The sequence below is a fragment of the Crinia signifera genome, chromosome 6, assembly GCF_055691185.1.
Source record: "Crinia signifera chromosome 6, ASM5569118v1, whole genome shotgun sequence".
Lineage (NCBI taxonomy): Eukaryota > Metazoa > Chordata > Amphibia > Anura > Myobatrachidae > Crinia > Crinia signifera.
In genome coordinates, this window is record NC_139222.1 from 215,375,389 (window position 1) to 215,403,164 (window position 27,776).

At 42.3% G+C, this 27,776-nt stretch overlaps 1 protein-coding gene across 2 annotated transcripts in view; it reads left to right on the forward strand.

Moving 5' to 3' along the window:
- The window catches only part of SLC38A10 (solute carrier family 38 member 10), a 72,633-nt gene that overhangs the window by 17,764 nt on the left and 27,093 nt on the right, over positions 1-27,776 (forward strand). For both annotated transcript variants that reach the window (XM_083148805.1, XM_083148806.1), the window contains exons 7-9: positions 12,385-12,487; positions 14,200-14,382; positions 18,832-18,943. In XM_083148805.1, coding sequence (XP_083004931.1) covers positions 12,385-12,487; positions 14,200-14,382; positions 18,832-18,943 — 398 coding nt within the window. The remainder of the gene's footprint in view (positions 1-12,384; positions 12,488-14,199; positions 14,383-18,831; positions 18,944-27,776) is intronic.

Below are 27,776 nucleotides of genomic sequence, written 5' to 3' on the forward strand. Positions count from 1 at the left end.
TCTTTGAACACGGGAGTTTCCAGGGTTGGACCCAGCTTCCTACCCCATTTACACAGCACTGTGACCCAGGTCGGACCCAGGTCTGTGATGTTTACACTGAACCTGGGTCAGCCCTGCTTTTCCCTATGTATGCATCCAATTATGTGTGCACTGCCCGTGTCCTTCCTGGCTGCTGTCTTTTGCCACTGCAGCGCACTGTGGAAAGGTGTCCAGCACTTCTGGTATCCTTTCAGCACTACCCAGATGTCCCAACCTGGGTTGGGACCATTTACACTGCCCATGACCCAGGTACAACCAGTGTTCAACCCTGGTCAGGACCTGGGTAGGAGACCAGTGTTACTGGACCTGGGTTGGCCCCTTTTACACCACAGCTGACCTGGGTCCAACCTGGGTTTTTTCTTGGTATAAAAGGGGTATTACAAGTACTAGTTTTGAAATATTGCTCAGGGGTGTCTAGCTATCTACAATAGGTATAGTGTACATTGTATTACAATGGTACCATTAATAACTATGCATACTGTAGTATTCTGCAAGCCAGGTTACCCATTGTAGACCAGAAGCAAGAATTAAAAAGGAGGCATGCTCTAGAATACAATCCAGATTTGTAAAAAAAAAGAAAAAATTAGTTTTGAGAGTTATAATAAAACGAACCTAATAACCACTGTAGATACAATTGAAAATATACAGATGATTAATCCAAATCATAATACTATCTCCTGCTCACTGAGGTATAGCTCATGCTTTCTGTGGTCACAGACCATGTAAAGGCCCATACACACTGGGCAACTTTTAGCTGAAAGCAGCTCAGATTATGCCTCTGAGCTGCTTTCAGCTTGAAAGCTGCCCAGTGCATACAGGGCAGTGGCGATTGCTGATGCCAGCAGATGAGTGAAGGGTGGACGTCTTTCCATAGCGTCTTGTTATGGAAAGTCGTCCACACCTGGGAAAATCGCTAATCCGGGTGGAAAATTCTCTGTGTGTATGCACTGAGCATTTTTCATCCCAGCAATTTTCCCCATCATCTATCACCATACACGCTGGGCTAAAACACCGCCCAATGTGTATTGAACTTTACAGGATGATTTAATATGCATGCAATCCATAGTACAGCAGTAGCTCATGGTGAGTGGATCAATTTAAAAACAGTAGTAATTTTTACCCAGCACCTACAATGTCCTTAGGTCACTTCTTCATTCTATCTAGACCAGTGGTCTCCAACCTTTTTTGGGTCGGGAGCTACTCGCGACAAAATAAACCGCCCGAAGAGCTACTAAAGTAAAAAAAAATTAAAAATCTGCATAATATCCCAAAAAATGCCCTTTACACATAATGCCACAAACTGTAATGCCCCTGACACATTATGCCACACACTGCAATGCCCCAAAACATACCTCCCAACACTGGAGGCAGAGGAGAAGAGTCATCTGCGCGTGCCGAAGGCACGCGCCAAAAATTAGAAGGTTCAGCTACTACCGTGCAACTCCTGCGAGGCTACATCCCCCATTTTTTCCGCTATGGGGGCATAGTCAGCTCTCTAAGAGCTGTAGCCACATGGGGTGCAGCCATGGAAAATGGGGGTGTGATACACATATGCCCCCAATAGTGCAGTGCCAGATATACATATGCTCCCACGGTGCCAGGTATGCCCCCACAGTGCCAGAAACAGGAATACCCTCACATTGCCAGGTATGACCCCATGGTGCCAACAATGCCCCCACAGTGCCAGCAAGTATGCCCCCACAGTGCCAGCAAGTATGCCCCAACAGTGCCAACAATGCCCCACAGTGCCAACAAGTATGCCCCCACAGTGCCAATAAATATGCCCCCACAGTGCCAATAAATATGCCCCCACAGTGCCAATAAATATGCCCCCACAGTGCCAATAAATATGCCCCCACAGTGCCAATAAATATGCCCCCGCAGTGCCAATAAATATGCCCCCGCAGTGCCAATAAATATGCCCCCGCAGTGCCAATACATATGCCCCCACAGTGCCAATAAATATGCCCCCACAGTGCCAATAAGTATGCCCCCACAGTGCCAATAAATATGCCCCCACAGTGCCAATAAATATGCCCCCACAGTGCCAATAAATATGCCCCCACAGTGCCAATAAATATGCCCCCACAGTGCCAATAAATATGCCCCCACAGTGCCAATAAATATGCCCCCACAGTGTCAGGTGTTCCCCAGCAGCACACTTACCATTGTTGCTGCTGCCATCCGGTGCCCCCTGTGGTGCTGCTGGCACTGTCTGTGTCCGGCGGTGTCCTCCTGTGTCGGCGTGCTGCTTCCCTTTCAGGGGAGGAGAGCACAGCGCAGCACGCATCTCTCCTTCCCCTCACTTCCTTGTTACTGCGCCGTCTGCCATTCAAAGCTCGCGGGCCGGCTGCTGATTGGCTGCCGGCCCGCGAGCTCTGGTTGGCGGACGCCGCAGTCACAGGGACCTGGGACGCACAGGGAAGGGTAGGAGAGAAGCGCAATGCTCTCTCCTCCCCTCAGGGAAAAAATGAAGCGGACGGACGGCGGATGGGGCGGACGGCGGCGGACAATGGAGGGGCGGGCGGTGACAGTGGTCGAGCTACCCCGATCGCTGCCGCGAGCTACTGGTAGCTCGCGAGCGACGGGTTGGCGACCACTGACTAGACTTTTGGCTTTTTAATGTGCCCAAGCACTTGCAAGCAAGGGTCTTTATAAGTGGCACTGTGCTTGGTGTAGCAGTCACTTTCATGGTTTTTTCCTCACTGTTGGCGCCTACCTGGTAAAGCAGCTTATCTAGGGGATCCGTTGGGGGAAGAGTGTGGCAGCCGTGGCCATTTGAGACCAAATTGCCATAAATCACAGCATGTGTCTTACAAACAGACGGACTGCCAAGGCTTTTGGGTTTTTTCTGTAGTGGCAGAAATTGCAATCTTCAACTGCCCTAATTGTGGTCGGGGTGAGCCATGCACTAAAACCATGGCCTGTTCATGACTCCCTTCATCTTACTGCCTCTGTACTTCCTGTTTTTTACATTGAGCTTGTCGGATACATTGTAAAATGTGTTGCCGGCTATCTATTGTCTCTGGTTAGATTTCACTTACAAAAATAAACTGATTCATTGGACGTTGCGTTTCACTTTATTTTCTACAAATACTTGTGTACTAGGATGTAAATGTTATAATCTCTGTATAGCACTGAGGAATTTGCTACTATATAAACTATGGTTTTAGTAATTCATAGATATGACCTTAAATAACAATCTCTCAAAGGATTTTTTAACTTGAGTTGGGTTTTGATATTAAATCGTAAAATATTCTTTAGATTCCTCCCCCCCCCATTTTAATAACCAATACATGGGGAGATTCATGTGCCCATATAAAGGCACGAAGCTATAGGCAACTGATTGCCTACATCTATTGTGATACAGTATATGTTACTGTTGCCATTTTCAAATGCTCTATTGTACTGCTAATACGTAATACATACGATCGCATCACTTGTGTAGTATGCATATTGTGGTGGCAGTGGCAGGATTTAGCGGTATAAGATGTGTAGAGCAACCTCTCAATGGAGGGCATAGGTCATTCATCATCATTCTGAGGCTGGGGCAGTAATGTCCATTTTCCTGCAACAGAAGCCATAAAATTATTTGTGGAAGAAAGTTTTTCAAAGTGACGGCTTTATGGGGTCTCACACTGACAGAGCCCTGTGTTTGTTTCCCCTGTTGGTGTCACAAGGATCGGGTTACATGGCCTGGCACATAGCCCTCATCCTGTTGCTGTGCGTTTTGTCCCCCTACACTGGACCTGGCCTTTGATTGTTACAGGGGCTTAGCGGTGGGGGCTGGGAGATGCTGTACGTCTCTCAGCACCTTAACTAAGTGTTCACAATCGTGGAAGTCCTGCTGACAACAGTTATTCACCAAGTTCTCTTTTTCTGAAATGAGGTGTAAATAAGACCACAGGCTGTCTCTATCTCTTTTGCATATCATCTTTTAGTGTGTTTTTTTTTTAATACTTATTCTTTTTACTCACAAGTCTGGGGTATATGGATGGCTATGGTCCGGGGTAGTTTGTAAAAAGAAAATATAGCAACTGCTGGAGTTAATTTTGTGCAGCAGACTTCTCATGATGACATCACCACGGGTGTAACCGCCATTACACTTAAAACCAAAATATGTTTACAAGGTATTTTGCCCCAGCTAAAGAGAAAGCAACGCTATTATGTTGCAGATGGTGTGGTTGGAAAGCATGTCACAGGGTTGGTAGCCTGTTCTTGTTTCAATATAATTTTAAGTCACTCTTTCTGACAAAATCCTTCTTATATGGACAAAACCATGTGCACTGCAGGTGGGGCAGATGTAACTTGTGCAGAGAGATTAGATTTGGGTGGGGTTTTACTTCAAAGTGAGATCTATATTGCAGTGTAAAAATAAAGCAGCCAGTATTTACCCTGCACAGCAACAAAATAACTCACCCAAATCTAACCCTCTCTGCACATGTTACATCTGCCCCCCTGCAGTGCACATGGTTTTGTCCATCTAAGAAGGATTTTGTCAGAGTGAAATAGAATAAGGCCCTATATTGTATGATGACATTCGTTTTATTCACCAAATTAACGAATCTGTGATTGGGGACACAGCATATTTCTGTAATTCCCTAACATGTAAGATTAGCTTTTTAAAAGGAGTATCCTACACCGTGAGAGCAGCCATTTTGAAGACGTATATTCATGGAAAGTGAGTCTTACACCCATTGTCTTAAAAATGACATAGGGCGTTATTCTGATTCACTCGGAAAGGCACAATCACTCTCTAATGGACAAAACCGTATGCACTGCAGGTGGGGCTGATGTAACATGTGCAGAGAGAGTTAGATTTGGGTGTTTTACTGTTTCTGTGCAGGGCATATACTGGCTGCTTGATTTTTACACATATATATATATATATATATATATATATATATAGATATATATCTATATATATATATATAGATAGATATATAGATATATAGATATATAGATATAGATATATATATATATATATATATATATATATATATATATATAATTTCAGTTTGAAGTATACACCCCCCCCCCCAACACACACACAAATCTAATGCTGTGTACACACAGTGAGATTTTACATGAGATTTTACATGAGATTTGACTATATAGTCAAAATCGCATGCAGATCGCACATGTTTTTTACCTTGCGATCCCGATGCGCGCTCCCGTGACGGCACAAATCGAAACCCAGATAGACAGACAGGGCAGCAATGACTATATAGTGCAAATCTAATGCTCATTGTATGAGTTGTATGTAAAAAGTACAGAGATAGCAAAGATTGCGTAGCACTCGAATCTTAAGTCGAATAGCCAGGGAATCTCACCGTGTGTACACACCATAACTCTCTCTGCACATGTTACATCTGCCCCACCTGCAGTACATATGGTTTTTCCCATTAGAGAGTGATTGTGCCTTTCTGAACCAAACTAACAACCACCGGCCTATGGGGGTTATTCTGAGTGAATCAGAATAACCCCCATAGGCCGGTGGTTGTTAGTTTGGTTCACCAAATATTTACCTGTGATGTCTGTCTGCATCTTGAAATTGAACAATTATAGATGACAAAAATAGAGACCCATTTAACATTTTCTTAAAGTGATTACATTCGAGTAAATGAGGATAATGTCTGACATTTACATTCATTCTGTAAATCAGTTCTGCTGTAATGGTGCACATTACCTATACTATCCACCCTAGATAATTACATTTCTCAATAAGTTGGTGGAACACATTTATTTTGAATTCCTTTTATGGTTCTTCTCTTGTGAGATTCCTCTAGTATAGCTGTTTGCCTTTCACAATTGCATGCAACCATTTATGACACTTGATTCCCTTAAACTTTAGACAGAGTCCAGTTTTTGGAATATCTGCAGGAAAAGGATGACTAGAAATTCTTTATAAGGCCAACCTCAAAATATGCAGCAATGTGTCCCTGCCAGTCTGGAGCTGTATAACTGCCTTCTGTATGAGAACACATTGTACATTGCAGCCATGTTGTCCCATCTACCTCCCTGTCATCTGTCAGCACCTGCCCTGGCCTCTCGCATCCAGCAACAGCTCATACATTTTCTCACACTTTGATAATGAAATGTTAACATTGTATGCTGGCTTTAGTGCCGCAGAGGAGGGGGTCCTTAAATTGTGTACTCCTTATGGAGGGTTTCTGCAAACTATGTTTCTAGTGGGTTCAAAATGAAAGGGCTGATGCACAAAAAATTCTGTATGTCTAATAGCAACAGTACAGTTCAATAGTTTCTGCAGCATTTGCCTAGTTCCTTCACACAATACCTGTATGCAGACATGCTGTGCATATCATCAATACGCTGAGCATAGCAGCAGCTGACATGCACTTGAACCACAGTCCCTCATTTAAATATTGTTTGGGAGTTGGTTATATTGCTCTATAGATGGCAATCCTTCAGTGACCACAGGATCATTGAACATAAATGATTACATATATAGCAAACCAACTCCTAACTATTCAAATCCTCTTTCAGACATAAGACCGCCCCATACAGCTACAAAACTCAACTCAATGTGTATAGTACAATGTTCCATGTTATGGCAAAAGAGGACACACATGAGCTATGTCTCTTTGTCTGGTAAAGCTTGAGTTGACCGAATGGGGGAAAAAAGGTTGGCAGAGGGGATGGTACTATTTTAACACTAAAGGCACATACGCACTGGGCGACTGAGCTGAAAGTCGCTCAAAACAGCAGGTATGAGCGGCTTTCAGCTCAAAGTGAGTATGGCCTGGCGATGAGCGCTGCTGCGCGCTCCCGCAACATCGCCAGGAAAGCCGTTCATCTGCTGGTATAACCAGCAGATGAGCGGCTTTCAGGACAGCTTTGCGCTCCGCTATGCAATGCCTCCCCCCCTCCATCGGCGCCGCTCAGTGTGTATGCACTGAGCGTCTTTCCCCGCAGCAATGATAGTGATCATTGCTGTCCATACACACTGGGCATAGTCACCCAGGTGTATGGACCTTAAGACTCATGAAGAGGTGTTTCCTCACCTCCTCTTGTACCTACTCTCTGGTAGGCTTTCATAATCTGCAGAAGCAGCAGTCACTTCTAGGCTTAAGCAAGAGGTGTAGTATCTGGTTTCTGTCCATTTTCTCTCTTAAGGATCTGTTTTAGCTGGACAGTTTAAACAGCACAAAATTACATACAATTTTCAGAATCGGAATCCGCTTTATTGGCCAGGTATACTAGGAATTAGATTTGCATTGCTGTGCAACAGACAGGGTGGGAACAGTTAACAGAGACAGATATGCGCTAGATGGATCCTTATAGGGGACATGGACATGGGGAACATATATTTGCTGAGCTGTGCAGCAACCATGCAGCCATTCACTGGTGCTACTTGGTGAGTGCACCTGTCAGATAGGTAGCAAGTAAAAAATAGTACCTGTATAGAACACAACATGTGAGAAACTGGTACATATTTTGGCTAGGTTCAAGTAAACAGTGACAGTACAGATCTGTATGAGACAGGAAACCTATTTGGCTGAGCTGCACAGCTCCTAGGCAGCCATCAGCAGCTCAATCTTGGTCATAGCTACTTCCAGGTAGCAGCAGGTCTCACAGGCCATTTTCCTTGTTCAGCATTTTGTATGGCTGAGGGGTGGCCAGTGTTTCCGGGGGCCATGGCTGGGCCCATCGATGTGGGGTGGGCCAGAATGAGGGGAGAAAAGATGAGGACAGGGGTCGAGGTTTGGCCTTTGCTGGGCCCATCGCTGCTGCACTACAAGGCAAGAGCCTTACCTCCTCCTCTGGGGGTTCTTCCCGTGAGGGCCACTGCTGTATTTTGCCCAAGGGATGCTGCAGGCTGCGATGTTCCCTACCGGGGTCATCTTTGCCACCACCACAGCCACTGGGGTCACAGCCGCTGGAGTATCTACGGCAGCGTCAAGTGTTAGGGCATGTTCTGAGGATCTTCTGCATACAGAGGATTCACTCTTATTGACCTTTCCACTTATTGATCCTTATTTGAGCTCATCTAAAAAGAAGATTGATATGGTGGTCGTAAGAAATCAATGTTTCTTTCGGAGGGCCGCTAATAAGTTGCCAATTCATATAAAAATTAGATTGCCAAAGTTTCAGCTTGATCGAATAACGTTAATACCGGTCTCATAAGCCCTTAATGTATGAAAAATTTATATTTTCGCAAACCCCCAATTTTGGTTCCACCATTACATAAGTGAAAACTAGGCTTCAGAAAGAAGGGGTTGGAGAAAGAATACAAATATATGAACTAACTCTTTATTGTAATCCTTATCATCAATTACTACAAGAGCAATCTTCAGAAAGTGCAAGTGGTACCACATAAAATAGGGTTTTAGGACAGAGTTTTGCCCTAGCTTATATTTAAAATGAATAAAATTGATTTGCCAGTATAAGTAGAGGTTGGGAGAGGGTAGCTTTTGAGAGGTCAGGATAGAGCTTTCGACATCCAGCAACTACTTGCAACAGGTATTGCTCTTTCTGCAGTGTCATTTACTACTCTGAGATATTTTCTACCCCTTCAAGATATCTTCATTATCAAACAAAACATCTGGTTCAGTATATAAAAACTGAGATATTGAATCTATTGAAGATCAATGTTTTTAGGCGAAACAAAGATGTCTACCTCTTTATCCTAAAACAGTTGAGCTGCTACCATATCGATTTGAGCTTTGATTATCATGCCATGCTCAAATAATTTGTCCAGAATCTCATTATCGGTGGTTTGCCCGAAAGACAATAGTTTTAATGCCATATTTATTTTGACTTTGTCTAAACTTTCAATAAAAAAAATAAACTTTTGTTTTTTGTTAGCAAAAATTGCTATTTTTCTTAACTTTAGGGCGGATGAGGCAGTTCTTAACGTTATTCGAAACTGTGGCAATCTGATTTTCATACCATTTGGCAACTATTTACAGTGTCCCTTGTAAGAAATAAATTCTTTCCCTATACCTTGCCACCACCCTAAGGAGTAATTGTCCTTTAATGCCACGTGTCACAGCTGGAGCAGTTATTGGGGATTCTGTCCAATTATTCAGGCCGTCCTCTCAGAGTTTTGGGGCAGTTATCTCCTCAGGTTGTATCCGCATGGAATTTTCCTGTGATAAAAACCACGGTTTAGAACAGGGATGGGCAATAAGCAGCCCTCCAGCTGTTGATGAACTACGCATCCCAGCATGCCTTGTCTTAGTTTTGCTATTTGTCCATGTTGAAACTGGCAAGGCATGCTGGGATGTATAGTTCATCAACAGCTGGAGGGCTGCTTACTGCCCACCCTTGGTTTAGAATATAGCTTTCATATGGGACTCCTGCACTACACCTTGTACCGGACCTGTCCGGGCAGCCCTTTATCTGTGATAATTAATCAAGCCATTGCCTCAGCATGTATGGACAGCGATGATCATTTTCACCGCTGGGGGGGGGTAGCCGCTCAGCGCATACACACTGAGCCGTCTCAAACATGCGACTTTCAGCTCAGTCACCCAGTGTGTATGGGCCTTTAGTTGGACATGTTCTAACTGGTGGTCTAACCGTTATGACTCCTAATTTGAGGCTGCTTAAAAATGTGCATGCAATTTGTACAGTTTATTTATTTATTTACAGTTTCTTATATGAACTGTTTAATATAATATATATTTTTTAGAATTTTTCCATACAATTGTCTGTTGCATATTCTTCTTTCCATCCAGTAGTCCTAGAGCAGAATTGCTTATTGGTGGTCACCTTTGAGTACCATATACCAGTTATGTATGGGTGTGAATATTTAGTGTATTCTCATACACCTTGCATTTATCCATATAGCATAAGCCACCTAGCATATCTAGTAACTGTCTCTGAACTTGTTACATCTGCCCCACCTGCAGTGCACATGGTTTTGCCCATTTAAGAAAGATTTTGCTCTTGCAATCAACTCTGAGTCAGGCCCCAGGTCCATAAACAGTATGGTGAAAGCAAATTCATTGTATCAATATCAAGGGTTCATGTTTACATGTAAGATCCTTTTTTAATTTGCAGAACAAGCATTACTTATTTAGGGAACAATGGTTTGTAATGGCAACTGCTCCAATAGTGTTTATAATCATCATAGATGGATGGCGGCCTTCGGCGGTCCATGTTGGGTGATTGTCATTCCCTGCCTGGACAAACCTGATCAAAGTAAGTTCTTGTCATTGTGCGGTTTTCTGCACATGAGCTTGAAGCAGACACTGGTATTTCACCAGGGTATTGTTAAAGGGGCAGCTTCTTCCCAATATATGGTCATCCTTGGTGGTCTTCTCAAAACCCGCAGTAGCATTTGGTTCTGACAGAGGCCAAGATCCTTTTGTTACAGATTTGAATAAGCCCTTGTTTGTTCACAAGAAGATGTCTGCTGCCTGAGTGTCTTGGGGAAGATGGTTTTGACATTGGAAATATTCCCGTAAGCATGGTTATCTTGAGTTTTTGGCAAAGAACCTCAAGTTGAGGGTGGATCTATGTGATTGGCAGTGTTTAAACCTCAGTAAGAGGAAACCATCTCTTAAAAGGAAAGACTGCAAAAATGTTTAACCAGACTATGGGCAGTATTCAATGAAAAAGTTCTCCGTGCATGGAGAGCGTTTTATTTCGCTCTCCATGCACTCTCCGTGTTCCGGAGGGCTCTCTGCCACTCCTGCTCCCTCTATTCAATGTGGCTGATGCTCTCCGCCACTCGCGGAGAGTCTTAACCCCTGCAGGGAGCAGGGAGCTTTCAGGGAGCCGGAAGCAGCCAGAGAGATTAAAGTCTCCCTGGCTGCTCCAGAGGACTGTGGAGGGGAGGGGGGCTCTCCAGGACCCAGGCTGCACCCCCCTATAGCCAGCGGGGGACCCAGTATTCACTGCACCCGTTTGTGCATAGTTACGTTTGGGTGCAGTGAATATATGAATATCTAATGAGCGGCTCGAGCGCTCCGGCCCCCTGCTGGCTGCACTGTGTAAAAATAAAAAAATAAAAAAAAAATTAAAAAAAATATTTTTTTTAAATTAAATATATATTCATGTGCTATACAAGCACATGAATAAAAATAACATGCCCCTTCACAGAAAAAAAAAAACAGATTTTTTGACACCAAAATTTCTTAAAAAAACCTTTTAGTTTAAAAGTTCACATTCCAGCTCTCCATCAAAAGATGGAGAATTGCTACACGGAGAGACACGGAGAAAGTCACTTAGAAAGACGGAGAACATTTCACATTGAATAGGGTTGCTCGCTTTTGGAGAGCAAAATGCTCCGTCCAAGGCGAACAAAGCACAAGTTCTCCACAAAACACGGAGAACTTTTCTCATTGAATACTGCCCTCTGGCTATTGCATTTGTAAATCAATAGAGAGGCCTCAAAAGTCCCCTTGCAATGATATCAATGGAATGGGTGGAGCAAAATGTTCTATCCATTATAGTGGATTTCATTCTGTTTGAAGCAACTGCCTCCCAGGGAATGATCTGTGCACCCAGATATTTGTCTTCAGCTTTTGGAAAGAGGTCAATTTAAGCAGTTAGAAACATAGAATTTGACGGCAGAAAAGAACCATTTGGCCCATCTAGTCTGCCCCTTTTTTTTTACCCTTCAGGTAATCTCAACCCTTTTTAATCCTTATTATTAAATAATTCACAAGATGCCAAAGCTCCTACTAAAACAAGGGGTTCTGAAAATGTCTAGTAGATGCCATTTCTGTGATGTTTTTACTTATTTAAATGGCAGCAATTCTGTGTATATGTATTTAAAATAAAATAAAAGGTAGATGTGCGAGGTTAATGCATTTTCTTACTTTTCTTAAATGTCTTTGTGGCTTGGGGAGGACTTTTTTGGATTTTCAGTACATAGCCCAAGTAGTAATTTAATCTTGCATCTGATATTCATTTTGTTAGCTATTCTTCTAAAAATTGACTACTGTCAAGAATAAAAAAATCTAACTGCCCCACAGTCAGGTTTGCTACAATGTAATTTTGATTGGCAGAAGAGGAGAAGGCGAGAAGAGAGGCTGTCACATTTAACACAGGGGCTCATATATGCATTCTAAAGCCTCTTGTGACTGGAGATGCCATAATATCCCATGACACTCTGAAATATTATTTTTATTCAATAGAAGCCTAATACACAAAACATGGAGAAATTATATATACAAATTTCCCTCTTCTAGCTTGTCTTTGTAGACGTTTGTACAAAAAAAACATTTATTTTTTTCATGTTATTACTGGATCTACATATTTCTGCAACATATTTTTGGAGGTCTTCTGATCAAATTGATCATTATTTTCTAGGCTGCATTGCTTATGCAAGTTTTTAAAGTGCTCTTCTGATTTTTCTTTTTCTCATAGCCAAGTTCTTCCCACGTACGACAGCTTGGATGAGCCCTCGGTGAAAACAATGGGTTCTATCTTTGCTTCTTCTCTAAACGTTGTGACTACATTCTATGTTTTGGTAAGAGTTCTCATTATTTGAAATATAAATGCAATCGATGTTTAAACAAGACTTTTCCATGTTTTTTTTTTATTGCATTAAGGGGTACAGTAGATTCTTGATATAAAATCTTCTTTGAACATGGTGAAGAGGTAAAAAGCCCGGTTATCAGTGAAACAGGGCTTTTCACTTCATTAATAGAGCTTGAAGTTGATGGGGGCATGGACGTGAGACAGGGTAGAGAGAGGTCCCTACTTATAAGAATTTACAGACTGAAACTGGCAGAACATATGCAGTGGCATTTAGTAACAGGTGGGTATAGTTCAGCTTAGTTAAAAAGCCCATTTTGAGAGGGCATGTGAAGGATAAAAAGGTTGAGGGGTAGTGTCTGGTCAGGTATTTTATGTGTGGGAGCTCTTGGAAGCCAGGAGTGAAAGTTGGTCATCCTAGAAAAGGATAGGTGTAGGTCTGAGTACAGGGGTGAGAGTATTTTGTGACAAGGCATAAGAATGGGAGGACTTGCTAAGGGTGGGAAGTTAGGGGTCGATCCTATTAACCCTGATGTTTGCGGATGATTCGCCGAGTATGAATCATCACAACACTGGTGCACTTTATGGTGGGCCGAATTCGCGGAAAAGTACTCACACCTCCATAGGGGTCCGAGCAAATTTCAGCCAATTCGGCCCTGCGAAGTGTGTGAGTTAGGGTTAATTTGGGTGCCTTTTTCAGCGTGAAAACGGCACCCGAACGGCAACTCGCACCCTTCGTGGTTAATAGGATCGACCCCTTAGATTGAATTTTGGTGTAAAGAAAATGTTACATTTAATATAGAATATTTTATTATTATATGCCTCTTGTTTTGTATGTTGAGTAGTACCTTAATAATAATAATACCTGGAAAGGTTTTGATTCACTTTATACACAAAAGGCCCCCTTACACTTGTCAACTTATTGTCTCAACAAATTGAACCTGATTGACTCGAGATTTATCCTATGTGCAGGAGGTTCAATCTCTTCCAATCTCTTGGTTATACTCAATGGCACAGGATTGTAGATTGTGTCCTACACATCAGGCACATAAGATTTTGTCAGGCGGCACATCAGATCTCGTCAGATAAATTGACTCAAATTGGATGAAATCTCACAAAATCTCACAAGTGTAAGGGGCCCTTAACACCGAAAAAAGCGACTCACATAAAGGTTACATTTTGTAGTCTGATCCATTATTGTTTAGCAGCATTTACGAGAAACCATGGACTTTAGTGAGACACAATCAGTTGTGCCGCAGGAAATGTGAAAAGCTGGGGACGCACATAATAATAATGTAATAGCGTACGATTTCAATGGCTGTGCACGATTGCACCCGGGCATTTTGCCTGGTAAATGATTGCCACTTTAAAAAAAAAAGTATTTTAAAAAGGGCAATCCTGGGTACACATTGAATGATGTAATGAATGTCTAAACAACATATCGCTGCTTCATTCATTACACGTGGCCCCAGTCGCTGAGTTTGGGGTGCGACTGTAGACACCTGCATATTAGGGATACACACTGAGTGACATGGAATTCCAAATCCTCCTGAAATGGCATTTCGTGCCAATTTTGGCCCTATTTGTATGCGGCACATGGATCACTTTCAGTATAAATGCTGCATTTGTTATAATGTAATGATAAGATTGAAGGGAAAGTTTGTACCTATTAAAGTTTCTATCCTTGCCTTTTTTTTTTCCCAGGTTGGCTTCTTTGGCTATGTCAGTTACACAGAAACCATTGCTGGTAATGTACTGGTGAACTTTCCTTCCAACTTGGTCACAGAGATGATCCGGGTGGGATTCATGATGTCTGTGGCTGTTGGTTTTCCCATGATGATCCTGCCTTGTCGGCAGGCCCTAAACACGCTCCTGTTTGAACAGCAGGTGAGCACTACATTGAAAAACATAACTTCCCCGTCTGTATGCAGATGGAGAAGTTGTGTACCCTTCTAGTACCCAAGTGATAGAGTTGGAATAGCAACCATTAACAGTTCGTATAGATGTTACTCTGGTGTTGCATGAGTGTTTTCTAATGTTGTGTTCCTGCCTGAATATTATGCTTTTCTAATCTTTATACAGACCGAAACATCAAATCATTTTTTTTTTTTTTTTTAATGACAATGTCAGGCCCAAATAATGATCTTCCCTAAAGACCTTGAACTCTAAGCTAATGCTTGATTCTCATAATAGTCGATAGTTAAAAATCAGTTTTGAAATAACATTGCTCTTTATAGCAGCTGGAGGCAATCTTCATACACGCTTGGATGTCCAATCGTTTTTTTTTTTTTTTGTTCGGATTTTAAACCAAAATGGCTACTGCAGACACAGGCCTTTGTAACCATTAAGGTGAGTGGTCTTTGTGGCAGGCTGAGGAGCTGGTGCAGTGGCTTCTACCTCATGTTAACTGCACTTGGCTAGTGTTGTCTGCAGTGGCATCCATTACTGTGGAGGGTGGTACACTGGGGATCTTAACAGGAGGAATATTGTTCTCCAGTCTCAGAGCCACTAATTCTGACTACGCCTCTTTGAAGAGTTTGCTCAACTGCTGAGATGACTGACCAGTTTCTCACCTCGTGCTCCAGGACCTTGGAGCAGATAAGCACTCTGTAAGGCCTTTTCTTTCTGTTTTTCAGGGAGCTGGATCTTCTCTTCAAGTGGTAACTCCTTGTCTGGCATAAATATGTGTCTGTCTGACATGGTGGTTGCAGACTGGTTATTTGTCCAAAGATTATCCATTCCATAAGGAATTGGGTGATCCTACTTATGAATGCCAGCTTTCTGCTAAGGCCCAAGTAAATTTGTCTTCCAATGGGGTTTGTTCTTCCAATCAGTGGGCAGAGCAGAATGTTCCAATTGGGCATAGACAATTGGGAGGTCAATTGTTAGTGCATAAGTGGAAGAACCTGAATGTCCATCACAAAGGGGGTTATTCTAGTTCACTCTTTCTGACAAAATCCTTCTTAGATGGACAAAACCATGTGCACTGCAGGGGGGCAGATGTAACTTGTGCAGAGAGAATTAGATTTGGGTGAGTTATTTTGTTTCTGTGCAGGGTAAATACTGGCTGCTTTATTTTTACACTGCAATATAGATTTCACTTTGAAGTAAAACCCCACCCAAATCTTATTCTCTCAGCACAAGTAACATATGCCCCACCTGCAGTGCACATGGTTTTGTCCATCTAAGAAGGATTTTGTCAGAAAGAGTGAACTAGAATAACCCCCAAAGTGCTCTGCTATTGCTGGACCATGTGACTGCTTGTTGATGCCTTGATAGCCGAGTCTGATTTGCATCTGAAACATATTCGGACGATGCAGCTGAGCATCCTAAATTAGGTAAAGCACTAGTGGCAAGCTGGTGGCACTGCACTTGTCCAGCAGGGCACAGCAGGGCATGGAATGCAGATCTTCTGAGAACGATAGCAGCTTCTCGGTTACGCCTTCCCTTAAGACCTGATTTTATTATACTGGATTCCTTTCAGCCAATGACTAGCTCATCTGGCTTTAACTGGGTGGCTGGTGAGACCTCCATACTCAATGCCTTCCTCTGTTATTAGTGAATGGTCGCTCAATTTATTGGTCCATCACATTTTTAAGGGAGGGGATAATCTAAACAACAACAAAACAAGTTCCCTAAGTACACTGCTAATGTCCAGCCAAAACCTAGGTAAGCATTAAGTGGGATATTCAGACCTGCACGCTGTGATCTGAATTTGCTCCCCCCCCCCCCCTTGCTGAATATGCGCATGTGCAAACCCCAACGGCGAATGCCTTCATCAGATTTTTCATTTACTGTGGCGCTCGCTGCTTGAGTGATAGGGGGCGTTCCGATGCGCCCGTCAGAATTTAGGTGGTCTTTACCTGCTCACTAGGCTGTGAATAAGTGCAACATAGCAAAGAGGTATGAATTGGGCCCTAAGTTCAGTAACTTCCATTGCCTGTACAGTATATATAGAAAGCTTCCTTGAGGCTACTAAATAATGTCATGACCAGGAATAGCATTCGTGCAGTGCAGGTATACTCACTGCAAGATACAGGGCAGAAAGCGCACTGTAACATGTATATTGCTCAAACTAGTCCTAAATAGTGGGGAAAAAAAGGTTATTCACTAGGAATAGTCAGGCGCCTTGCAATGAGCTGGTTCTCTGAGTGGAGCAGCTGCTTGATTGTGAGGGTAGTCACTCCTCACTCGAGAACACAGAAAGAAGCAGAAAGACTCACACTAGGTGAGTCAAGCAGCGCTCAAATCAATGAAATAATACCCAAAAAAATTAATTTTTAGAAAGGTATAACAATTTTTACTGTTTCTTTAAAAACACATATAAATACAGTACATAAATAAAATCAATTTATAATGGCATAATAGGTGTAGGGGGGGAGATAAAAGTAAATTGGAATGAAATGTAAAAAATATAAATGAATTTGAAAAAAAAAAAAGGTCCCGCCTCAATGGACACAAAGGAGTAGACTGTGTCGACACTTTGGAGAAATAATGGGTAAGTGCACGTTACCGACAATGAATGATGGGTCCCTTGAATTAAGGTGGTACTGGGGATCCTCTCGATGTTTGCGGAGATGTTAAATGCCGCTGGAGGTTACCGCTTGAAGTTAACCAGACTGTATTTAGTTGGAGTGAGAGACTGGTGGATTAGTCTCAATCATCAGGGTTGTCTGGAGCGATTTCACCCAGGTGGTATTTCAAATAATGAAGTAGGGAAGTGGCTTCCGTGCCAGATAGCAGTCCACACTGGTGTAGATGTTGTAAACCAGGGGTTTGATGAGCACGGTGTCCGCCAATTAGAAATGCCAGTTGGAATAAGCAACAATATGATGTCCAAATCTGTCGAGGTTGTCACAGTGGTGTCCAGAGGTGGGAGGCAATCACCTAGGTGATTGCCTCCCACCTCTGGACACCACTGTGACAACCTCGACAGATTTGGACATCATATTGTTGCTTATTCCAACTGGCATTTCTAATTGGCGGACACCGTGCTCATCAAACCCCTGGTTTACAACATCTACACCAGTGTGGACTGCTATCTGGCACGGAAGCCACTTCCCTACTTCATTATTTGAAATACCACCTGGGTGAAATCGCTCCAGACAACCCTGATGATTGAGACTAATCCACCAGTCTCTCACTCCAACTAAATACAGTCTGGTTAACTTCAAGCGGTAACCTCCAGCGGCATTTAACATCTCCGCAAACATCGAGAGGATCCCCAGTACCACCTTAATTCAAGGGACCCATCATTCATTGTCGGTAACGTGCACTTACCCATTATTTCTCCAAAGTGTCGACACAGTCTACTCCTTTGTGTCCATTGAGGCGGGACCTTTTTTTTTTTTCAAATTCATTTATATTTTTTACATTTCATTCCAATTTACTTTTATCTCCCCCCCTACACCTATTATGCCATTATAAATTGATTTTATTTATGTACTGTATTTATATGTGTTTTTAAAGAAACAGTAAAAATTGTTATACCTTTCTAAAAATTAATTTTTTTGGGTATTATTTCATTGATTTGAGCGCTGCTTGACTCACCTAGTGTGAGTCTTTCTGCTTCTTTCTGTAGTCCTAAATAGTGGCAGCAATATACATGAATTGTTTTTTTACACTATTTCTGAATTGGAAATTATATAAAACATGTTTGCACGGTTTTATTTTTAGTTATTGTTTCCACAACTTTTCGCACTTTTTATTGCATTATAAAACACACCTCCAGTCGGTCATTGTCTTGGTGACTCTGACAAACGGTCCATAAATCTATGCCAGATCTTGTGAGCAGTGAACCTTAGAACTTCTGGATTCTTATGGTCCTCTAGTCCAGTGGTTCCCAACCCTGGTCCTCAAGTACCCCCAACAGTGCACATTTTCAGGTCTCCACACATAATCACAGGCAAATAATTAGCTCCGCCTGTGGATCTATTAAATGTGACTGAATAATGAGTGCACCTGCCGGGTGACCTGGAAAACGTGCATTGTTGGGGATACTTGAGGACCAGGGTTGGGAACCACTGCTCTAGTCTAAAAAAGAAATGCATGGTTTGAATGTAGCTGTGTTAAAGTGCAGCTGCACATGGCATCCTCTCTAATGGGAAAATAGACAACACCTACCTGAAATTACTAAAATGTATATCTTTCAGTGGAAGTCATTTGATAAAATATGTTGACGCTCCGTTGCGTGAACACTGGCATTGTGTATAATGTAGGGATTCAGGCTCTTTGTTTCTTTTTAAAATCACTTATGTACATTTATGAATAAACAACTAGATCAATTGAATGCTTAATTCCTTACTCAAAAACTTGTCAATTTTCTCTTTCCTACAGCAAAAAGATGGCACATTTACCGCTGGAGGGTACATGCCACCCTTGCGCTTCAAAGCCTTGACCTTAACAGTGGTGTTTGGCACTATGTTGGGTGGAATACTTATACCAAATGGTAATGTACTGATCGCTTCATTTATAAAATTTTATTTTTTTATTTTATTTTATGAACTTTTGTTTATTAGTTTACAACAGTCCTTAGTTGCAGTAAATGGTTTTAAAACCTGATCACTTTCCCACAGCTGTTAATAGAAAGGAGAGTAGTTAATTTTATTTGAACGTGTTTTATAGTTATTGGAAAAACAAGTTCTTGTTCCCTAGGCCAGGAAGAATGTATATGAAATACTGTTTATAGGAGTTGTCCTGAAAATCAGTCCTTAAGGATATTGGTATGCCAGGTTTTTAAATGGAGCTATCTGATTTTTACATTTTAAGCTGGATTTTTGTCTATAAACACATACAAAAACCTGAATGTTATTATAGTTGATGATGATGATGATGATGAAATTGACACCTTTGCAAACTAGTGTCCAGTTTTGGAGTTAGCCTATGCTGGTGAATGTAAACATTACAGGTCGATTGAAGTAACCCGCAAAAGCTGGCAGAACAGATGTGGGCGGCGTCTGCGCATTTCCTGCAACATGCACATTCTGCTAGCGCTGTGTGGAGGTGCGAGCAGAATCTGCCGACCTGTATTGCACTGATATATTTGCAGTGCTAATTGAATCGGCGCTTTATTTTACTATTTGGGGAAAAATGTCTTTCCTATTTTCATGTTTCCATATACATTACAGGTCAGTGAAAATATATGATGCTACAAGCCTTGTTTCTCCCAAATGACAAAAAAATCAATCACCTGGGTTGAGTAAAAAATTGGGTACTTGTTTCCTAGCACGGCGCCCAGTACACATTTAGCGTACTGGTCTATTCTCCGTAGTGAAATCTCATCGCGCAGCGTGTATAGTGCTGTGCGATGCGATGTCCATATGAAATGCACAGGAGTGCTTATACAATGAAATATCGCATTGACAGGTGCGATGCGATATTTCATAGTAGAAGCACCCATGCGATGAGATGTGATGGGTGCTTACTATGAGAAGTGATGAGATGTGATGTGTGCATAGTATGATATGTGATGGGTGCTTACAATTGAAAGCACCTATGGAATTGTTTAGCGTCACCTCTAGTATCCACGCCACCCCGAAGCGTGGCGAACGGCGGCGGAATGCGTACTCCGACCTTTTCATACTCTCCACATCGGCGTATAGTTGATTTTATATAGTGTGGCGAGCGCAGTGAGTCACCGTGCCCGAAGCGTGGCGAGCGGACCCGGAATACATGTGAAGTAATCAGCGGGGATCGCTGCACTCACCACACTAATATATATTCAACTCCACGCCGACGTGGATTGTGGGGGTATGAAAAGGTCGGAGGACGCGTTCCGCCGCAGCTCGCCATGCTTCAGGGTGGTGTGGATAGTGCCGGTGTTTTAGGAACACATTCACACCTGCAAAATCATACAGCTGACACAGTAATGACGACATGTGTTAACTAATAACTAATTTACTAAAATATTTTCATTAATGCAGCATAAATAATTAAGAACATTCATTAATAATTAAATTATAACAAATTAAAAATCAAAAACAGTAATGATTAAGGAACAATAAATGAAATAATAATTAATCGTCCTTGGGGAGGAGCTTCAGTGCCTCAACTATGCAATGTTTTTTGTCACATGAACTCTGTCAGATATGACTGCAGTTCGTGACGCGCAGTGCCTCTTTGGCGCTTATTTCGCCATTTACATGTGCCCCACAGATGTTCTACATTTTGCGTATGTACCCCTGTGGCCGGGTCAATAAAATTGAACCGATGGTTCACCGTAAAATGCTGATAACCAGCCAGTGCTGTATGCCCTCCAGCAGTCTGTATAGATTGTGGTGCCCGTCTCTATTTTGTCCTCCATTAATGTCGTGGCATCACGCCTGGGCAACATTTGCAAGAAGCACTGTCCAGTCTCACGGCATATTACTCAAAAAATCCACTGCTGTGGAAGAATGCGGCCTGCGTTGTTTCTACGCTTGACATCCACGCTGGGGCTGCGCCATTATGTCCATTGCGCACGCCTCCCGCATCCAGCGGTTATAGAGGACAGCGTTTTTTTTAGACATGTCCAGCTGCTGGCTGCAATATTCAATCGAGGTGAGCTCCTGGGCCAACAAATAGATGAACCGCAGCATCATCACAAAGGAAAGAGGCACACTGGAAACCAGAGTGCCGCTCTCAGGCTAACCTTCATCCGGCACACTTTTACATGACAGCGCCACATCGATTCCTTTAATGAAAGGCGCATCACATGCCCATTTGCGCAATTCTGTGCCACCGGAAGCAGATTGTGCGCCTGGAAAAAGGCGATCGCCTCCTCCTCCTTCTGAGGCAGCGAGAACACGGTCATAGATCCAGCCATCTCAATAATCGCAAAAAAAATACAGAATAATCTCCAAAAAGCACCACCAGCTCTGAGGTATGCTTCTTCTCACGACAGAATATCACCTCAGAGTGATTTCTGAGAGGATCTGACAGGGGGCGGGAATGACAGGGAGCAGGAACAGGAAAATCGCATCACATGCTACTATATCGTGATGCAATGCGATTTCACTAAGTTTGCGTACGTAACAAATCTGGGCGCCGTGCTAGGAAACAAGTACCAAAAATTGTTATTCCCAGGATACAAGATTTATCTTTAACCTGTGAAAATCGATCTCCTCATTTGTGTTTAATAGCTCTTTTTTTAGTAATTTCTTTTGTACAAAAGTTTAAAACATGGCGAAAAAGATATACTTTTGTTTTTAAACACATGTCCACATTACACAAGTGTGTTTTTTTTTTTTTTATTCCTTCGCTACAGTGGGAGCTACAAAATTGCAATTTAATATACAACAAGCATTTGGGGTGTGTACTTCTTTCTTTAGAATATTCAGATACATTTTTATGTTTCAGTGGGTGGCGTTTGTATATGTATGTTAAAAAAAAAAAAAAAAGGATTTGATTATTCTAGGAATTCAGCCTAATGAATAAATTTAATACAATCTGCTTAGTCCAAGTAAAATTAAATCCCTATCCAGGGCAGCAGAAAAAAAAACAACCACTCCTGCCTGTATAGAGACCAAGGCGCTTCAGGAGAACCTCAGAATGGCAGAGTCCTTGGTACAAAAAGTATCTCCTGAGGAATATGAGAGCTTAATACAAGAAATGGCACTTTTCCAGAAAACTTTGTACACCGCCTTCTAGATATGGTAAACTGTGACCTTGGCAAGACCAGATGCAGTTATAACTAAGTTCCAGAAATGTTACAAGTAGAGATGTGCAGGTTCGGATTTACTTGGAAGTCAAAACTGTATCTTATTGGCTATCGGCTGTCACATGATTTGGAGTCAAAACATGTGACAGCCGATAGCCAATGACTAAATCCGGGTAAATCCGAACCTGCACATCTCTAGGTACAAGTAATAAGTGTTTGGGGCTCATGTAAAGTATTTTTTCATGTAATATAATCATTTATGTGCTATACATGCAAAAAGAAAGTATGCATACATCCATATACAGGGTATAGATGGAAGAAAAGGGTCCAACAAGGAAGAAGAATCCTCAGCAGATATGGGTTGTGGGTGCTACACCACATGTGCAATCTGGGAGTGTCTGGAAAAACAGGCATTCTCACGTGTTTTCATGGAGGTAGTGTGACGCCCTCTTCGGCTTCAATCAGCCTGTTTTTATCGCAGTGTTGTGGAAGGGTCAGGGTTATGTACAGACTGCAAAAATAATTTGATGGTAGGTGAGTTGTGTATGGATTTGCAGCCAGCTGCCAATCTGCAAGATTTTTGCAAGGGTTTACACGCTGTTTGGGTAGTGACTATCTGATCATATATCTCTGCAATTTTGCCCATCAGGTCTGAATGACCCTTCATTGTGAGTAAGGATGGCAATCATTGATTATTTTTCCACCATCAATGGTTGTACTATTGATTTGTTTATATAAATCTACAGTATGTGCAAATAGCGCACGTACATAGAGGCTAATTCAGATGTGCTTGGAGTGGCTACCAGTGCTGCTTCCATGTATGTTAATGCAAGAGCCACCTTTTGCAGAGGCCAGGAAGTCACTGTCAGTGACAGCAGTGGTGACATAGGGGATTAGGCAAATTCCTTCTCAAATGGACAAATCCATGTGCACTGCAGGTGGGGCAGATGTAACTTGTGCAGAGAGAGTTAGATTTGGGCGAGTTATTTTGTTTCTGTGCAAATACTGACTGCTTTATTTTTACACTGCAATATAGATCTCACTGAAGTAAAACCCCACCCAAGTCTACCTCTCTGCACATGTTACATCTGCCCCACCTGCAGTGCACATGGTTTTGTCCATTTGAGAACGAATATGTGGGGCCAGCATCAGCTACCAATGTTTGATTGCATTTCAAATAGCTTCCTCCTCTGAATTGGGCCCACACTCCATCAATGGCAAATCTACGTGCCTGTATAACCCTTTGAGGGTATAGGTCATTGGATCGATGCATAGTTTGACATGCACTGGATTGACAATAGAAGGTCTACACGACTTAGGTCGGCACATGAAATAGGTTGACATGGCTAAGGTCGACACAAGCATTAGGTCGACAATGGCTAGGCCGACCGTTAAAAGGTCGATATGAGCGTTTTATGTTTTTGACCCAAATGTCGAGATGGACACCGTCAAAGTGTGCTACGCTTGGCACACTATTCTACCTCCACACCCGAGTGGATGAAATACAGCCTGTCGGCACCAAAAAAGTGAAAAAGTCATGTTGACCTTTTAACTGTAGCCATTGTTGACCTTAGCCATGTTGCCATACCTATATCATGTGTCCGCCTAAGCGATGTAGACAGTCTATGGTCGAACAAATGCATTTTGACTTAATATGTGTTGACCTAATAACCGTATACCCCCTTTGTGTGCCAAGTGAATTTGTCAAAATATAGGTGTGAAAATTGCCAAGCAAATGTTTTACCTTACATAGGAAATCTTTTTTTTTTTTTTACACATTCTGTATTTGAATTTATATAACAAATGTGAGCGCCGCTGGCATTTTTAGACAATATTTTGCACATCTCTCTCAGATGTTGGCACTCAAAGGGTTAACTTAAAAAAAAAAACCTTAAGTCTCTTTTAATTGGTACAACCCTTCCCAAAAAGAATGACTGCACCTGTGCATATAGCTTGGGCCTTTTTTTTTTTTTTACAATTGTGTGGAGGTGTATGGCATACAGTAGGCTTCTTTAAAACAAAAACAAAAAAAAAACCTTGCGATCAGCACCTGAACTGATGATATTCCACATGGAGCTGAATTCCTAATGGGCAGCCAAAAACAGCTTGTGGTGGTGCTTGTACTGCAAGCTCCAACATGCCCTAGAGGATCGTTAATGCACCTGGAAGAAAAATGCCTTAAAAAAAAAAAAAGTTGAAAACTGTAGCAACCAAACAGTATGGCTTTTCTTTAATTGGACATTGACACAATTCTCATATTTTGTGCTCTAAACACCACCACAATGGTTTGAAATGAACCAAACAAGATGTGCTTTAACTGCAGACTTTCGGCTTTAATTTGAGGTTATTTACATCCAAATCAGGTGAACGGTGTAGGAATTACAACGGTTTCAATATATGTGCCTCCCACTTTTTAAGGGACCAAAAGTAATGGGACAAACTAAACAATCCTAAATCAAACTTTCACTTTTTAATACTTTGTTGCAAATCCATTGCAGTCAATTACAGCCTGAAGTCTGGAGTGCATAGACCTCACCAGATGCTGGGTTTCATCCCTGGTGATGTTCTGCCAGGCCTCTACTGCAAATGTCTTCAGGTCCTGCTTATTCTTGGGGCATTTTCCCTTCAGTTGTGTCTTCAAAAGCGGGTAGTTGACATCCGCTAATGTCACATGCCCGCCCTCCGTACCTGCTTCACGCCCATAGGCATGCGCGCATTGAGTGTTAGGTGTGCACATGCACACCCTAATGCTGTGCACACCCTAATGAACACCTCCCTGCTGCTATGATGTTTCAACTACAGGGCCTCCAGCGGCCCTCGGTCATTTGAGATGCAGCATCAGCTTGTAAGCCAATCAGAGCTTGCGTGTATTTTGCATTATTAATTGTACTAGATCTTTGTTTCTTGTGCATTTACTGTTACACAGCGTAATTAGAAGATTAAAACTGAAATAGGCAGGAGATTATGGTGTGGCGGAGAGACGTTTTATATTGTAGTGAGTGCCGATGGATAATGGTAAACACACCTGATTGGCGGTGTTAGACACATCCAATAGGTGGTGCTACACACACTCCTTTGGTGGTGCACCCCCTAATAAAATGTGCTGCGCACACCTATGTTCATGCCCGCATTAGCATGGGAACGCTAAGCGTTTTCATGGGAACACCCATGAAACGCTGGGTGTTCCCATGGGGGCAACCCATCACCGCCACCCCCTCCCACACGGCTAATTTGCTGTGCCTGCCCGCACCCTGTGTCTGCCCATGTGCATAAATGCGCATAACATCGCTCCGCCATGTGGACGCATGGTGGAGAGATCGAATCAGAATAAGGCACTATCGCAACAGTCCGCTTACACACTATTATAGTTGCATTTTTATTAGATTCTTTTACATCAGTCACAATAAAGCTTGTCCACTTGGGTCCTTCTTCAGGCACTGTTTCTGTTCTCCAGGTAATGTTGAGCAAATGGCATAGTTCACATTTGCCCTTTATTGAATACTACGGGCAAAGGTGAGATTTAATAATTTCCATACTAGTTCTAAAACTCCCTCAAATTGATTCAATTCCCAGGGAATATGCAAAGTTGCAACTAATGGTTAGCAAAGACTATGCATAGAAACTGTGCAATACATTGGCAGTAAAACACTCCGATTTCCCTGAAAGGGACCATGCTGTAAGAATGAGTCAGCAGCCCGGTTTACACATTGACACTGTTTTTATTCCCAGTGCTTTTCACGAGGATCCGAAATGTTTCATGCTCTGACAGGGTGGGAGTATGTATGATTTCATCCGCCAGGCACTGACAGGGTCAATGTAAAAACCAATTACAAGTCAGTACATGCTACAATACTTACAGTATAGTGCAGTGGCGTAAGTTTATAACAGGCCCGGAGGCGAAAGTGTGATTTTGCCCCCCCCCCATCCCCCTGCTTTAAGACTATTGGTTAGCCATCCTAATATGCAGACACAGCCACATATATATATATATATATATATATATATATATATATATAAGAGCATAGGCGGCACTTGGGCGTCTTGGAGAAGAAAAAGACCAGACACAGGTTCAAGATCTTTCGAGATTTAATCTCGTCATCAGGATCCTGATGACGAGATTAAATCTCGAAAGATCTTGAACCTGTGTGTGGTCTTTTTCTTCTCCAAGACGCCCAAGTGCCGCCTATGCTCTTCTATATACATGCCAGCCTGGAAACAGCCTGTTGCTGAGGAAGGCACGGGGTGCTATTGATGTCTATTAAGCAGTGGAGTGCCGGCTTTCTCTTCTGTATATATGTATATATGTATATATATGTATATATATATATATATATATATATATATATATATATATATATATATATATATATATATATATATACACACACACACACACAAACATTAATACATGTATACATATATATATATACATACACACGCGCACACACACACACATATATATATATATATATATATATATATATATACATACACACACACACACACACGTATATTCACAGCCACATACACACACACACACACACACGTATATTCACAGCCACATACACACACACGTATATTCACAGCCACATACACACACACACACACACACACACGTATATTCACAGCCACATACACACACACACACACACGTATATTCACAGCCACATACACACACACACGTATATTCACAGCCACATACACACACACACACGTATATTCACAGCCACATACACATGTATACACACAGCTGCATATGCACATACACCCACATGTATATAGACAGCCATATATGCACACAAAGCAACACATGCATATAAACATAGCCCCAAGGGACTTTTTTGCGCTCGCCATGCAATCTGACTCCGGGCAGTCGGGATCCCGACTGTCGAGATCCAGACTGTCGGAGTCACATACCACACCCCTGAAGACTGGGAAAGGTGAAGAACTGGACAGGCTGCAGGGCTGTTAGGAGAAGGCTCTGTGTAGGAATGCCCATCGATTATTATAAATCATCGATGGTTTACGCCAGTGTTGAATATTTTTGTCATCGATTGGGGAGAACCAGATGGTTTTCCACCATCAATGTCAAGCTTAAACGAATAGTTTCGTTTTTGCTTTTTCCCCAAGGGGCCATGACACGGAGAAAATGGACCATCGATATGTAAAAACATTGATGGTCATCCATTGAATAGTAATACACCATCGATGGTCAGCAGCACTTTTGGCAAAGGCAATGATGGCCATCCCTAGCTCTGTGTGCCAGGAAGCCACACCTCCTCCTCTCACTGAGATCTTGGAGCAGCGCTGGAGTTCATTAGAGGCAATCGATGTCAGGCCGGGTGTCCCCGTCAAAGTAGAGCATGGTGCACACTTTGAGTTGTACACTCGTATGCTCAAAAATCAAGCGGTTTTGATACATGGATGAGTGAAAACATATGTATGCTTATTGGGTTTAACCCCTGCTGCTTTGCTTCATGGAGTTGGACCACTAAAGTCTAAGTCAGGGGTTCCAAATCTTTTTTTGAATCATGGCACCCTGAATTTTTTCACGGCACCCCTAGGTAAAAAAAAAAAAAAAAAAAGAAGCAAACTAAATATAAGGCTATGTAGATTGCGTTTATATGCGAGTCTTAGGGTCAGT